At 37.2% G+C, this 13,866-nt stretch overlaps 1 protein-coding gene across 2 annotated transcripts in view; it reads right to left on the bottom strand.

Moving 5' to 3' along the window:
- Window positions 1–5,693, bottom strand: part of UBE4A (ubiquitination factor E4A) — a 30,988-nt gene extending 25,295 nt beyond the window's left edge. For both annotated transcript variants that reach the window (XM_011386395.2, XM_023526618.1), the window contains exons 1-2: window positions 5,562–5,693; window positions 927–1,089 (exon numbers count right to left, since the gene is read on the bottom strand). In XM_011386395.2, the coding sequence (XP_011384697.1) occupies window positions 927–1,047 (121 nt within the window). In that variant the 5' untranslated portion in view covers window positions 1,048–1,089; window positions 5,562–5,693. The remainder of the gene's footprint in view (window positions 1–926; window positions 1,090–5,561) is intronic.
- Between the last annotated feature and the right edge of the window lie 8,173 nt (window positions 5,694–13,866).

Genomic DNA, 13,866 nt, shown 5'->3' with positions numbered 1-13,866 from the left:
TGCCCTTACCTCCTTTTTATTCAATCCTAATCAGAGAGCAAGGCTACAACTCAGCTATACATCTGAACACTTTTAAAACAAACAAAATAAAGGGAAAATATAAACACTTCTTCTTTCCTAAAAAGAAAAAAATGCTATTATTCTTTTTGGAAGTAGGAGAAGGGGAGCAATTTCTGGCTTCAAAGATTCTGAATACCCTCAGAAGACTAACAAATTTGAGAAACATCATCCTAATTCTTCTAGTCTATGTGTCACCTTATAAGGCAGAAGCTAAGCTTGATCTCGATTTTGGTCCCAGATGAGGAAAACTATTTTTTTGATCAGTGAGATATGATTCAGATTTTTTTCACATTAAGACTAAGGATCAGATTTTCTTAGAAGTCTGTTCTAATAGCAGTAAGCTACGATAGTGGCCATTCCATGGGGTGGGAGAAGCATTTCACTTGAGATAGATGGAATCACTAGGCTTAAGAACAAGTCTCATTTGTCTATAGGCCAAAAAGCTTTTATAATTCTTCCTTTCACACATATGCTTTCTATAGCTGCATGTGACTTGTTTTCCATACCTCTGCCTACAACCTCAGTTTCCTATGTTAAAAAGATTTATTTAAATATCTTTTATTAGGTGATTTTTAAACCAAAACAGCTTGACAGTCTGGGATCACGACTGGCATCTGTTACTAAGGAACCACCTGTTATCTGGTCTCTTTTTATGCAAGAGAGAGGACAGGGAGGAGAGGACCCCAAAACAAAACAAACAAAAATGAACAAAAGCCCTTCTCCCGACTTATGCCCTAAATAAACAAACAAAAAATAACTTCTGTCCCAAACTTAAATTCCAATTGCAATGCAGGACTCAAAGAATACTTAATTTGGGAAGACAATTCTAGGTCATCTCATCTGCTGCTACTGGCTCCTTCACTTACCAGATTGCTGCTTCAGCTGCTCTTTTTGGATTGCAGCAAACTGCTTGGCGTCAGCCAGGGAACCAAAAAGAGCAGCAAAGGGGTTACTTGAGATGTTGTTGTTATTCTCCTGGTCTGTCATTTCACTTCAAAGTGTCCTCCATCCAGACCTAGGGGGGAGGGGCTATAGAAAGGACAGGTATTAGACACAGAAGGTCAGATAACAAAATAATTGTAATATACCCATAGTCGTTTCTTTTCACATTTCTCAAATACAACACATTTTAAAAGGCTTTGGGTAAGACTTCATAATTCCTGTTCCAAGATTCAAGACACTGTGGAAAAATGATTACAAACCTACCAAATGGACAAGTTGGCCTGATTTGGAGGTAGCTAAAACCAAAAAGCTTGCAAAACATTCTGCTGGAATGCATTTATCTGTTGACATGTTTCTACTTGCTATACTGTTAAAAAATAGGTTAAGCAGAAAGAATCAATGAAGTCAAAGGGGGAACTTAACCTATTAATAGTAACAACAATGTGACACTTTAAAATGATACCAAAAGAACTATGATTTCCCACAAATCTCTATGCTGGCTAGCTAGGTCTCATTTACCCTGAGCATAGGTGGCACTTGCTCAGGCTTCTGTTACTTTATTTATTGAAGCTGGGAATTCCTCAGCTACATATAAACTAAATGTAAGCCTTTATCTAACACATGGAATGACAAATCAGGATAGGAACCAGATTAGCGGTATGTGGGTTTTATATATATATATATAAAGCAATCTACCTCTACTCCTAGGCTGTTACAATTACTGATATTTCCTCCACTAAAAATGAAATGATCTTTGCTCAATTTTGTATTTAACTTTCACTGTTTATCTGATTTTTTACACAAATTCCTAATGTGTAATATGAAACAAATATATATCTTAAAGGTATTAGTGGAGCTAACTGAGCCTGCATTTGCACTCTTCTGGTTATATTTCCTCATTCAAGAGCCAAGGGGACTCAGTGGCACAACAAGATGAGCAGAGCTCCCTGAAAGGCTTTCTCCCGTCTGAAATTTTAAGGCCACAGCATAGAAACACAACCCTGAAAAGCATGTGAAGAGACAAAGGGTATGAATATTCTGCTTACAAGGATGTTGAACTGCTCTAAGAACAGAGGCCTTAGAAGGGATATGAGGGAAGGAGACAAAAGATCATTCAGTCAACTTTTAATTTACTGATGTAAGACTCCTTACTGAATCATATTAACAAAAGCTAATGCAAGTCATAAAAGTTACTCTTATTTTTTGGGAGGAAGAGAGACTGTAACACTTTTTGACAATTCTTAGGCATCTCCACCAGTCTGCTTCATGTTCCTCTGTTGTGTTTTCTGCTTAAGAGCTACTGGCTAATTAGCTGTAATGACTTAGGCAGACAATCTAATCTCTCAGCATGGTACTGGGATTTACTGCTTCAAGGAATTGAACTGTTAGATGTGGCTCTACGTATTTTATTTTTTGCTATGTATAGTTTAGTTGAGCTTAATAATGCAAAAAAGATAACATATTTCATGTTGAAATTAACATCAATCCTGAAGAGGACTTTCTCCCCATTTAACCACAGCTTAAAACTTAATTATTGCCCCTAATTCATATAGAGGTACCAAGAATTACCTCATTGTTACTTGACCACCACCTCTATCCTAAAGTACTCTGAAGTCCAGAGGAATGCAAAAAAGTGTAGTAGCTTTTGTTATATTGCCACTGCCATCAAAATATCACCCTTTTTTTCAACATGGCACCCACATTTTTTCCTTGGGGATCCATCTCATTCCCAGTCCACATGTTTAGAAAGAGACGACCTCACCCAAAAGCTCCAGGAATGGGCATATGAATTGGCCTTGCCTAAAAAAAATACCACATTCTACGGCCAAAGTGACTGACTCCGGAGTGGGTACAAGACCCTAGCAAGGCCTATCAGATTTAGTAAACACCAGCTTCAAGGCCTTCTGCTGAATCTACAGAAAAGGGATTCTTTTTTTCCTGATTAAGTTGCTAGGCTGGTTAAGATATAAATGTGGAGTGGCCATCTTTCCACCATCTAGAAAAGGCCCAGCCTAAGTCAACATATAGGAAAACAGAAACAAAGGCTGGAAAGAATATTTTCAGTTATAAAAGCCAAAACAGATTTCCCTATATCGTGTAGCAAGTTTAAATGGGTTTAAAAAAACACAACTGAAAAGAGTTCAGATTAGAACCAATGAGATGCATCACTTGCACCATCTATGCAGAAAGGAAGTACAGTAGACCTCTGAAGAACATGGGAGTTAGGGAGCCAACTCCCCATGCAGTGGAAAAACCACTTATAACTTTTGACTCTCCCAAAACTTAACTAATAATAGCCTAATGTTGACTGCCCCTTATCAATAATATAAACAGCTGCTTAATATATATTTTTGTTATATTATATACTGAATTCCCACGATAAAATAAGCTAGAGAAAATAAAATGTTAAGAAAGTCATAAGAAAGAGAAAATACATTTACAGTACTGTACATAGTTATTGGAAAGAATTCCATCTGTAAATGGGCTGGCACAATTCAAACCCATGTTGTTCAAGGGTTAACTGTAAGTTGAAAGGAATATAGAACATATAATAGGCTCTTACAACTATCAAGAGAGATAAAGAGGATTTATCATCATAAATGGCATTATTTCCTTTTTCACTGTCACATTTTATAAAGAAGCTGACGTCTCACTACATTTTATCTATGTTTTAAATAAGATTTGTAACTTTCTGCATTGTATTCCTAATGCAGATCTTCTACCTTGCTAGACTGTAAGCAATTGGAGTACAGGTTCATATCTGATTATTTTTTTCTTCTGTGTCCGGCATTATATATCACAAACACAAAATCCCAAATAAATATTTATTGAATGATTCAATCTTACATATAATTACTCCTGACCTTGTAATCAATAGCAGCACCATGAGGCTACTTTAATGTAAGAACTTTACTATGTGTTTTGGATTGAGGTGGAAGGTCAAGCTGTGTCAGACACGTGGCTTGATGGTATTTCAGTATGTGTACAATAGAGAGTGGACATAAATCTGTTGTCATCTCTGCTTTCTGTCTTTTTGAAAAAAACGCTTTTTGCATACCTCACTAACCCCATATTTTTCATTTGTACTTCAAATCTGTTTTTCATAGAAAAAGGGCTAACACCATGTAACCACTTATAGAAAAGTTTTACAGGAAAAGGGAGGACTATATCATTTGATGAGAACCTCTGTGGAGATGTCAGTTTAGATTTGTTCAATGGTCTCACAAATGTAAAAAGATTATCTAGATAACACCCACTCCAAAAGAAAGGTCTTATGAAATGGAACCTTGATATTTTGTCACTGGGAATTTATAGTCTGCTATTTTCAACTGCCATAGGGAGATACAGCACTATCCTATTGTTAACCTTTGGGATGGTACAACTACCAATCTTTAAAGCTTTTGAATTGGATTATTTTTTAAAGTTCTCCTTAAAAATAAGTTTCACTTTGATATACTTGCTGCAAGACTCTACATCTGTGATAGCTGTCTACTTCCAGTCCTACAAAATCCTCTCACTCTCCCCTGATTCAATCTTGTTTATAATCTGTACTGCCAATCCCTTAACCCTTAAGGGTCATTGTCAGCTCTTAAAGAAGTGAGCACACAAATACTTAACTTCAGACTTGTCATTGCTTTTAAACAGAAATATCTGGTGTACTTTGTAAAACTGAGATCGTCAAAATCAGGCTCTATTAAATCATACTCCATAAGGTCTGTCCTGGTAATACATACATCAAACAAACAAACAAGCAAAAAATTTTAAAAATGTTTTCATTGCTGTATGTTCCACCCAATGATCCTCTCAGGCTCCTCTAATGTGGCAACAGATTCTTCCAACACAACAGCAAGCGACAGGGCTATTAAGTCGAAAAGCAGATGGCATTTCTTCCTGGGTCTCATTTTATCTCAAGAGGGCTCCCATGTGAAGCCAAAACAGTTCATGGCAGCGAGACTAAACACGTTCTTGGTCTGAGAGTAAACAACTGAAAATACCAATCAAATATAAGCTCCTGCGCCGTGATCAGTTTTAGAAGTGTTCCATATCTAATTGCTGAGGGACCATGAAGCTGAAAGCCAGGAGTTTTCAGTGGTGAACTGATCACTTTCCTTAAGAAATGTCAACGCTTTGCCATATGTTTAAACACGCCCACCTGCTTAATCTCCTCTGGCATCCGGCTATCTATTGTCTACGCTTTATAATTTCTCCCTCTAGGTTCCCATGAGGGCATCCGGGCAAGGAGAGAGACATACCCTCTCGACGCAAGTTCCACAGCAAGGCAGTCAGAGCTAATGCAAGGCCAGTATTTAGGCCTTTTCCCGGAGGGGAATGGCAAGGAGGGGAAAGATGCGGCACGTAAGGGGTTCCCAAATCTGACAGGGTTGAAATTCACGAAGGAGAGAGTCAGTAGTCAGGAAAGTACAGGACAAGGAATTTGGAGGGGATTAAAGTACAGAGGCCTGGACCCGCATTCGACCAGGAGAAACAAAATAAAACAAAACAAAACACTGCAGACTTAATGATCGTCTCTCCTTCCCCCGGGCTATTTCCTCTCTTACCAGAGCCTGAAGGGCCAGCAGCGACGACACACGACAGTCTCAGTGGCCGAAGGGCTCCCACTTCCGACTCAGCAGGGCAACCGGAGTTTACGTCATGATTACGCGCCGGCCTTGTGGAAGCTCATTTGCGCGCCGGAAACAGGGTGTATCCCTCGACGCGGAAAACTGGCGCGCAAACACGCCCAGGGCGCAGGCGCTACCTGGCTGGCGGGAGGCGGAAGTGGCCTTGCGATGAGTTGGGAGGGTGGGGCAGAACGGGGGAGGCGGGAATGTGCTGTTTGGGGCTTAGTAAAATATGAGCATGCCTTGGAAACCGGTGTATGGCGGGCAAATATGACTTAGTGAACCCCGGCACTGCCACAACCGCTGTGGGCGTCTTTCTATTTTCCTTACTGGTCTTATGTCCTTTTGAAGTGATTTCATAGATGGTTAACCATGAAGGAACAGCACTAGCATTAACAGCAATAATTGAAAAATTTGAGCTCTTAGTAGTTGCTAGGCAGTGCACTAAAATATGCTATTTAAAATTTTAAAAAATGATTTTTCGAATTTTCAATTATAGTTGACATACAATGTTACATTAATTTTAGGTGTACAACACAGTGATGACATTTATGTATCTTATGAAGTGATCACTTTGATAAGTCTAGTACCTCTAGGACATCATGCATTATTATTACAATATTATTGACTATATTCCTTGTGTTGTACTTTATAACTCAATGGTTGTATTTATAATGATCAATTTGTAGTTCTTAATCCCTTCACCTTTGTTGCTCATCCCCCAAATCCCCTCCCATTTGGCAACCTTCAATTTGTTCTTTGAATCTGAGTTTGCTTCCGTTTTGTTTGATCATTTATAAAATATGCTATGTTTGATTAGATTTTAGTTTTCTTATCTGTAAAGTGGAGACATACATCCTACAAGGTTACATAGAGGCACACAAAGGGATCGACAGTGGCATACTTTTTCAAGAGTTAAAAGTACTATGCAAATGAAAAGATAATTCTAAGAATGAGAGAAAATATTTGTAAATCATATACAGCAGTGGTCCCCAACCTTTTTGGTACCAAGGACTGGTGTTCTTATGAGAGCTGAGGAGGTGATCCTAGTGCTGGGGAGCGGCTGCAAATACAAATGAAGCTTTGCTCGCGTGCACACTGCTTACTTCTTGCTGTGTAGCCTGGCTCCTAACAGGCCATAAACCGGTACTGGTCTTTGGCCTTGAGATTCAGGACTCCTGATATAAAGTATCTCTGCCAAGACTCCTAATGATTAGTACCGAACCCTGTATATACCGTTTTTTAAAATACATACCTATGGTAATATTTAATTTATAAATTAGGCACAGTAAGAAATTAACAATAATAACTAATAATAAAATGGAATAATTATAATAAACTGTAATTAAAGTTATGTGAATGTGGTGTCTCTCTCCCAAAATATATTGTACTATACTCACCTTTTCACTAAAAGAAGCGCTTTATGGCTTCTCTTTGGCATATTCAAATTGCCAGCATCACTACTCTTGTGTTTTGAGGACATAATTAAGTAAAATAAGGCTTACTTGAACATAAGTATGGTGATACCAACAGTTGATTTGATAACAGACAGATACTAAGTGACTAATGGGTGGGGTGCTTCTATAGTATGTATTCGCTGGACAAGGAGATGAAGATGACTCACATCTGGGCAGGATGGATCAAGAGGGTGCAGGATGCAGAAGGATGATGTGAAATTTTATAAAGTATTCAGAACAGGATACAATTTAAAACTTATGAATTGTTGATTTCTTGAAGTTTCCATTTAATATTTTCAAACCATGGTTGACCGCAGTTAACTGAAACTGCAGAAAACCACAGAAAAGGGGAACTGCTGTATCTGATAAAGGATTAATATCCAGACTATACAAAGAAATCCTACAACTCAACAACAAAAAACCAAACATTATGAAAACTGGAACATAAGTGTTTGTAAGGATTTGGAGAAATAGGAATCTTTGTGCATGGATGATGGATATGTAAAATAGTGTAGAACTTTGGAAAAACTTTGGAGATTCCACAAAAAGTCAAACATAGAAGTAACACATCATGCAGTAATTCTACTTCTAGATATATACCCCAAAGAATTTAAAGCAGGGACTCAAACAGATATTTGTACACCAATCTTCATAGTAACATTATTCATAATAGCCGAAAGGTGGAAAAAAACCAAAATGTCTGACAGATGAGTGGGTAAGTAACATGTGGTATATACATAAAATTGACTATTATTCAGCAATAAAAGTGCTGAAATTCTAATACATGCTACAACATAGATGAACCTTGAAAACATGCTAAGTAAAAGATGCCAAGACAAAAAGAACAAATATTGTATTATTCCACTTACATGTGGCACCTAGCATAAGCAAATCATAGTGACAGAAAAGTAGAATAGAGGTTAACAGGGGCTGGGAGAAGGGAGAAATGGGGAGTTATTGTTTAGGATGAAGAAAAAGTTCTGGAAATGGGTAGTGGTGATGGTTATACTACATTGTGAATGTACTTAACGCCACTGAAGAGTACACTTAAAAATGGCTAAAATGGTAAATTCCATGTTATCTATATATTTTTAAATATTTTTTAATTTTTCGATTATAGTTGGCATACAATACATTAGTTTCAGGTGTACAACATAGTATTTAGACATCTGTGTAACTCATGAAGTGATCATCCCAATAAATCTAGTGCCCCTCTGACTCCATACATGTTGTTACAATATTATTGGCTATATTCCTTGTGTTATATCTTCTATCTCCATGACTATTTTGTAACTATCCATTTGTACTTCTTAATCACTTCCCCCTTACCCCTTTTTCACCAACTCCCCAACTCCATCCCATCTGGTAACCCTCAAAATGTTCTCTGTATATATGAGTTTGTTTCTATATTTGTTTTTTTTTTTTAATGCAATCATATGGCATTTGTCTTCCTCTATATGACTTACTCCACTCAGCGCAATATCCTGTAGGTCTACCATGAAATACCTTTTTCCATCTCATTACTTTTAGTCTTTGTGTGTCTTTTAATCCGAAATGAGTCTCTTGTAGTAAGCATATATAGAAGTCTCGTTTTCTTATTCATTCAGCCACTCTATCTTTTGATTGGAACATTTAATTCTTTTTCATTTGAAGTACTTATTGATAGATATATAGTTATTACCATTCTTTAGATTTTTGGTACATATTTTTTCTTCTTAAAGAAGTCCCTCCAACATTTCCTGTAATACTGGCTTGGTGGTGATGAACACTTTTAGCTTTTTCTTGTCAGGGAAGGTCTATCTGTCCTTAAATTCTAAATGATAGCTTTGCTAGTAAAGTAATCTTGCTTGTAGGCCCTGGGTTTTCAACACTTTGAATATTTTGTGCCAAACCCTACTGGCCTGTAAAGTTTCTTCTGAGAAATCTGCGCCAGTCTAATGGGAGCTCCCTTGTAGGTAACTAAGTGCTTTTCTCTTGCTGTTTTTAAGATTCTCTCTTTGAATTTAAGCTTTTGCATTTAAATTATGATGTGTCTTGGTGTGGGCCTCTTTGGATTCAACTGATTGGGACTCTCTGAACTTCCTGGGGTTACTTCCTTTACCAGATTAAGGAAGATTTCCATCATTATTTCTTCAAATAGGTTTTCAATTCCTTGCATTCTGTCTTCTCCTTCCGGTACCCCTATGATGTGAATATTGTTACCCTTGATGTTGTCACAGAGGCTTCTTAAACTACCTTCATTATTTTGGATTTTTTGTTGTTGTTGTTGCTGTTCTGATTGGATGTCTTCTGCTACCCCATTATCTAGATTGCTGATTCGATCCTTGGCTCATCCACTCTGTTGATTCCTTCTAATGTACTCTTCATCTTAGATATTGCATTCTTCATTTCTGCCTGGCTCCCTATTATGTTTTCTATTTCCATTTTTAATGTTTCATCTCTTTGTTAAAGTTCTCACTGAGTTCATCTATTCTTCCTCTATGTTTCCTGGGCATCCTTATAACCAGTGTTTTGGACTCTGCATCTGGTATATTGCTTGCCTCCATTTTAGTAATTTTTTTTTTTTCTGAAGCTTTGTTTTGCTCTTTCGTGTGGGAGCATGCTTCTTTGTATTCCCATTTTTCCTGTCTCCCTGTATCTGTTTCTATGTATTAGGTAGGGGTCCTAAGTTTCCCAGTCTTAATAGAGTGGCTTTATGTAGTGGGCTTGTTGTGGGGCCCAGTGGCACAGTCCTGGGAGAGGTTCAGCTGCAGGTCAAGTTCAGCCACAGTTTGTGCACCTCCTGAACCTCCTGGTAAGAGTCACCAAGCAATCCATATATGGCTGCCACCTGTATTAGGCTTACAGGTGCTTTGAGGGGCCAAGTCTGAAACCAAGGCTGTCTGCCATTGGTGTGGAGTTTGGGGTTGCTCAGCAAGAAGTACAAGGCATGCTGAGGCCAGAAGCTGCTTCTTTGGGTTTTGTAAACCTTGAGAGATTTTATGAAAGTTCATGGCAGGAGCCAAGACAGCCCATTTGTATGGAATAAATCACTGGAAGCAACTTAGGTGGGCCCACAAGTTGGGAGATTTGGAGTCTCAGGGAATCCCCTGGGCAGAGTGATCTGTGTTATCCAAGTGGAAGGTGACTCTGGTACAGTGGTGTCTGCATTTACAGGCTGGGATGGGGGAGGGCTCAACAAAGGAACAATGGCTTCTGCCTGTACCTTTGTCCAGGAGAAAGCCACCCCCTCCAGCCCTCACCCTGAAGCCTGACAACTCAACACCTCCTCACCTTCCTGTATGTCCTGGTGCCCCTTGAGCAGCTGCCCCAGCACTGGAGCTCAGAGTGAGCAAGTCCATCAGTGAGTAAGGCCAGGCATAGGCCCTTTAAGAGGAACGATCTCCAACTATCGCAGCCCTTCATCTCACTCAGTAACAGCCTTGGCTGGTTCATAGCCAGAGGTTGTGGGGACTTCTCTTCCCAGCATGGGAAGCCTGGGCTGGGGTGCCCAGTGTGCAGCTCCTCAAGTGAGGGAGGTGGCTCTGCAGCCAAGATAACCCTCCCGATTCTTGATCCTCACACAGTTGTGGGACCAGGCCATTTAGCATCTCTACCATTTTGAGATGACCTGTTAACAATTTTTTGTTTCCAGTTGTAGGGTTTCTGTTCAGCTAGACCTCAGGTGACTCTGTGTGCCAGTTGCTCTGTAGTTATAATTTTGGTGTGGTTGCTATACGAGGCATGCACAGCCTCTACCTTCTACGCCATCTTGGCTCCATTTATTATCTATATTTTAAAACACACACATACACACACACACACACACACACACACACACACACACACACACAGTGCTTTGCAATCTTTGAGTGCCTATCTTATTCAAGCATTCTTCTAGTTCCTGAAAATACAGTAATAAAAAATCACAAGTCTTTTTTTTCCTGGAGTTTATAATCTGGTGACAGTTGAGTGGTAATATATTATTTAAAGTCAATGAGCACAAGATGGATCATTCAAAAAATAGTTCTGGAATAACTGGGTAGCTATGCAGTTTAAAAGTTAGTAAATGTGTTAGGCCTTTACACTAAAATTAATTCAAGATGGATCAAAGATTTAAATATGTAATACAAAACTATAAAAATGCTAGAGGAATTCCTGGGAGAACGTTTTAAAAAGAATAATCTTAAAATAGAAAAAGACTTTTCTAAATATGGAATAACCTAGAAGCCATAAAAGACCAGTGAATTCTATTATATTCAAATGTTCGTAAAATGTGCATAAACAAATCAACTATAAGTAAAAAAAAAAAAAAGAAAAGGAAAAATATTTGCAACTAATATCACAAAGAATCCAGTTTCCCAAATATGTAAAGGATTTTGCAATTCAGTAAGAAAAAGATCAAAGAATATGAACCTATATTTCATGAGAAGGGAAAACAAATGATTCAATCCTATTTTTAAGAAGAAAAATGCAAATTAAAACTATGCTAAGTTGCCATTTTTTACAGATTGACAAAGTTCAAAAAGTTTAATAATACACTGTTGGAATATGTATGGAGTATCGGGCACTCTTATTTTTTGTTTGGGGAATATGTATTGGTTTTACCTCTATAAAGTACAATTTGGCAATTTTAATAAAATTGCAAGTACAAATACATTATTACCCAAAGCAATCTATAGATTCAATATAATCTCTATCAAAATACCAATGGCATTTTTCAGAGAGCTAGAACAAATAATCTTAAAATTTATATGGAGCCATAAAAAAACCCAAATAGCCATGGCAATCTTGAGAAAGAACAAAGTTGGAGGTATCACACTACCTGATATCAAACTATACTACAAACCTATAGTAATCAAAACAGCATGGTACTTGCATAAAAACAGATACATCGATCAATGGAACAGAATAGAGGGGCCAGAAATAAATCCACGCCTATACACTCACTTAATATATGACAAAGGAGGTAAGAATATACAATGGGGTAAAGACAGTCTCTTCAATAAATGGTGTTGGGAAAATTGAACAGATACATGCAAAAAAGAAGCAGCTGGACCACCTTCTTATACCATATACAAGAATAGACTCAAAATGGATTAAAGACTTAAATGTAAGACCCAAAACCATAAAAAACTTCAGAAGAAAACATAGGCAGTAAACTCTCTGATATTACTAACAGAATCTCTTTTCAGACATATCTCCTCAGGCAAGGGAAACAAAAGAAAAAATAAAGAAATAGGACTACATCAAACTAAAAAGTTTCGTTCAGCAAAGGAAACCATCAACAAAACAAAAAGACAACTGACTGTTTGGGAGGAAATATTCACTAATGATACATCTGATAAGGGGTTAATATCCAAAAAATATAAAGAACTTATACAACTCAACAACAAAAAAACAAACGAACCAATTAAAAAAATGGGCGGAAGACCTGAACAGATACTTCTTCAAAGAGGAAATACAGATGGCTAACAGATATATGAAAAGATGCTCAAGGCTGCTGACCATCAGAGAAATGCAAATTAAAGCCACAGTGATACATCACTTCACACCTGTCAGAATAGCTATCATCAATAAATCAAAAAACAACAAGTGTTGGTGAGGATGTGGAGAAAAGGGAACCCTCTTACATTGTTGGTGGGGTTGCAAATTGGTACAGCCGCTATGGAAAACAGTCTGGAGGTTTCTCGAAAAATTAAAAATGGATATACTTTTTGACCTAGCAATTGTACTTCTTGGTATTTATCCAAAGAAAACCAAAACAATAATTTGTAAAGATCTATGCACTCCAATATTCATGGCAGCACAATTTACAATAGCCAAGATAAGGAAGCAATCTAAATGCCCATCAACAGACGATTGGATAAAGAAATTATGATTCATATATACAATGGAATATTACTCAGCCATTAAAAAAATGAAATTCTACCATTTGCAATGACATAGATGGACCTAGAAGTTATTATGCTAAGTGAAATAAGTCAAAGATAAATACCATATGATTTCACTTAGATGTGGAATCTAAGGAACAAAAAGAACAAATGAATCAAAAACAGACTCATAAATATAGTGGACAATTTGGTGATGGACAGAGGGGAGGGGGGCTGGTAGAATGGGGTGAAGGGTTAAAAAAGTACAAATTAGTAATTGATAGTTGGTCACGGGGTTGGGGAGCACGGAAGAGGGAATGCAGTTAGTATTAATATGATGGCTAGGTGGAGAGCCAGAGGAGAGGAAGAGCAATTAAAGGAATGATTTAATAAACTATATAAATATCTAACCAATGTACTGTATACTTGAAACATTTAAATAAATAAATTTAAAAAATCAATTTAAAAATACATTATGGCCCAGTAATTTCGTTTATTTGTATTTGTTACAAATAGTCTTAAGCATATTCACAATCTCATTTATTGTTAGAACTAAAACTATAAAACTTTAAAAAGTATAAAAAGAAGGCACAGGCAACATCTTTGTGACTTTGAGTTTGGCAAAGATATTTTAGGTATGACACCAAAAGCACAATCCATGAAAGAAAAAATGGATAAAATGAACTTCATCAAAATAAAAAACTTTTACAGTTCAAAAGATACCACTAAAAAAATGAAGAGACAAGCCACAGATCGGTAGATATATTTGTAAATCATATATTTGCTAGAGGACTTGTATTCAAAATAGGTAAGAACTTCTACAATTCAACAAACAACAAAAAGTAATAAGACAACTCAATTAAAAAAAAGATTTGTATAGACATTTCACTAAAGATATGAAAATGGCTCACAAGCATGTGAAAAGATGTTCAA

Source organism: Pteropus vampyrus, unplaced genomic scaffold, assembly GCF_000151845.1.
Source record: "Pteropus vampyrus isolate Shadow unplaced genomic scaffold, Pvam_2.0 Scaffold1395, whole genome shotgun sequence".
NCBI lineage: Eukaryota > Metazoa > Chordata > Mammalia > Chiroptera > Pteropodidae > Pteropus > Pteropus vampyrus.
This window is presented reverse-complemented; position numbering and strand designations above follow the sequence as displayed.